Source organism: Austrofundulus limnaeus, unplaced genomic scaffold, assembly GCF_001266775.1.
Source record: "Austrofundulus limnaeus strain Quisiro unplaced genomic scaffold, Austrofundulus_limnaeus-1.0 Scaffold343, whole genome shotgun sequence".
In the NCBI taxonomy this organism is placed as follows: domain Eukaryota; kingdom Metazoa; phylum Chordata; class Actinopteri; order Cyprinodontiformes; family Rivulidae; genus Austrofundulus; species Austrofundulus limnaeus.
The window spans coordinates 295,337-297,358 of NW_013952745.1; the positions used below are offsets into that span (position 1 = coordinate 295,337).

General features: G+C 46.7%; 1 protein-coding gene across 1 annotated transcript in view; it reads left to right on the forward strand.

Annotated features, from left to right (window-relative positions):
- The window catches only part of slc18a1 (solute carrier family 18 member A1), a 10,431-nt gene that overhangs the window by 2,004 nt on the left and 6,405 nt on the right, over window positions 1-2,022 (forward strand). The window contains exons 3-6 of the mRNA XM_014022817.1: window positions 657-982; window positions 1,079-1,203; window positions 1,292-1,350; window positions 1,430-1,513. Of these exons, the coding sequence (XP_013878271.1) occupies window positions 657-982; window positions 1,079-1,203; window positions 1,292-1,350; window positions 1,430-1,513 (594 nt within the window). The remainder of the gene's footprint in view (window positions 1-656; window positions 983-1,078; window positions 1,204-1,291; window positions 1,351-1,429; window positions 1,514-2,022) is intronic.

The window sequence follows — 2,022 nt, forward strand, 5'->3', positions numbered from 1 at the left end:
CTGCAGAACAGGAACCTGCTGTAAAACAGCAATTATGCTGAGTCAGGCTTGATTTTTAATAATCTTTTCCTGTTAAATCAATAAATCAAAATCAAATAAATCCTTTCCTGAATGGGTTTAATTTAACAGATTAAGCAGATTATTAGTATATACAGGAGTTAGACAGTGAAACTAAAACAGCTGTCATGTTAGTGTGGGAGGTTTCATGGCTAAATTGGACCAGCCTGGTGGCCAGTCTTCATTAATTGCACATTGCACCAGTAAGAGCAGAGTGTGAAGGTTCAATTAGCAGGGTAAGAGCACCGTTTGGATCAAAATATTGCAATGTACACAGCATTATGGATGATACACCAGAGTTCAAAAGAGGACAAATTGTTGGTGCACGTCTTGCTGGAGCATCTGTGACCAAGACAGAAAGTCTTTGTGATGTATCAAGAGCCACAGTATCCAGGGTAATGTCAGCATACCACCAAGAAGGACCAACCACATCCAACAGGATTAACTGTGGACGCAAGAGGAAGCTGTCTGAAAGGATGTTATGGTCTAAAACCATCTGTTTCTGTTTCACTGTCTAACCCCTGTAATTCTAAAGTCTAAACTTCAACATAAAGTCATGTTCGGATCCACCCTTTAACGGGTCTCAACTCTTCCTTCAGTGCCAATCATACCAACGTTCCTCTACGCCATGGAACATCCAGAACCACAGACGGCCCCGCCCTCGCTGCTGGCTCCGCCCAGCCTGGATGCATCACCGCTGGACAACCTCCAGACCTCAAGCTGGACCTACCAGCTCTCCAGACCCGACCACAGAGCTCTGATCCTGGGTACAGAGGCCCAGCAGAGCCCACAGCCGCCTCCTCTGGTGTCCCTGTTTGACAACACCACCTTCGACCCGGAGGAGACAACCCCCGACACCAGTCCTACGGGCTGGACCGGGCCCACCACAGAACTGCTGCAGGTCAACGGGACCGCCAACGCTTCGGTAGGTGGACCTCAGAATCAAGAACCTTCAGGTCTTCTCTGAGTCCTGACTTATTTCCTCTCCTTGTTTCCTTTCCTGTCTCCTCTCCTGCTGCAGGAGTCTTCCTGTCTCCAGGACAGTCTTTTCCTGGAGGAGGAGAATGTTCGCGTTGGTTTGTTGTTTGCCTCCAAAGCTCTGGTCCAGCTGCTGGTCAACCCGTTTGTCGGCCCGCTCACTAACAGGTATCAGGATTCTTCTGATTGTTTTGTTTTAAACTCAGAGTTAAACTCAAGATTAAACTCAGATTACCCTGCTTCTGTCTGTGTGCAGGGTCGGTTACCACATCCCCATGTTTGCAGGTTTCATCATCATGTTTGTTTCCACCATCAGTAAGTCGTTTCTCACAGAAACCCTCTGACGGCTCCATTTCCTGGAGGTTTTTCCTGACTTGGACTGTGTTTGTGTCAGTGTTTGCGTTCTCAGGGACCTACGCTCTGCTGTTCTTCGCCCGCTCGCTGCAGGGAATCGGCTCGTCCTTCTCGTCTGTCGCAGGTCGGTGCTCCAACACGTCACGAGCCGAACAACAAACACCGCCCCATAAAACCTGTAATCACACCTGGAGTCATCGCAGGGGCCGTTCTCCCACGGGAACACTCCTCTGAGCTGAAAACTGCAGAGAAATTTCACATTTATTCCATAAATGAGACATTTATTCACCACAACAGAGTTAGACTGGGGGGTGGGGGGTTCTGTCCCACAACTCGTCCACACAGGACTTTAGGACACCAGGTGCCTGACTGACAGAATAATAGGAAAACACTGAGTTTGTCACCAAAGTTTGAGGGAATAAGGATACAGAAGAAAAAGGAATAAATCCGTCTGGATCTCCCTCCTCTGATTGACCAACGAGCTTAAAGGGATCCCCGATCAGTTGTAACATTAGACTTTATTTGATAAACATTTATTTTAACTGTAAAATAAAGACTAAAAATACTGTAGGCTGTTTAGTTTTGTAAATTTTTTAAAATATTTTAACACAGACGGAGCCATTTTATTTACAC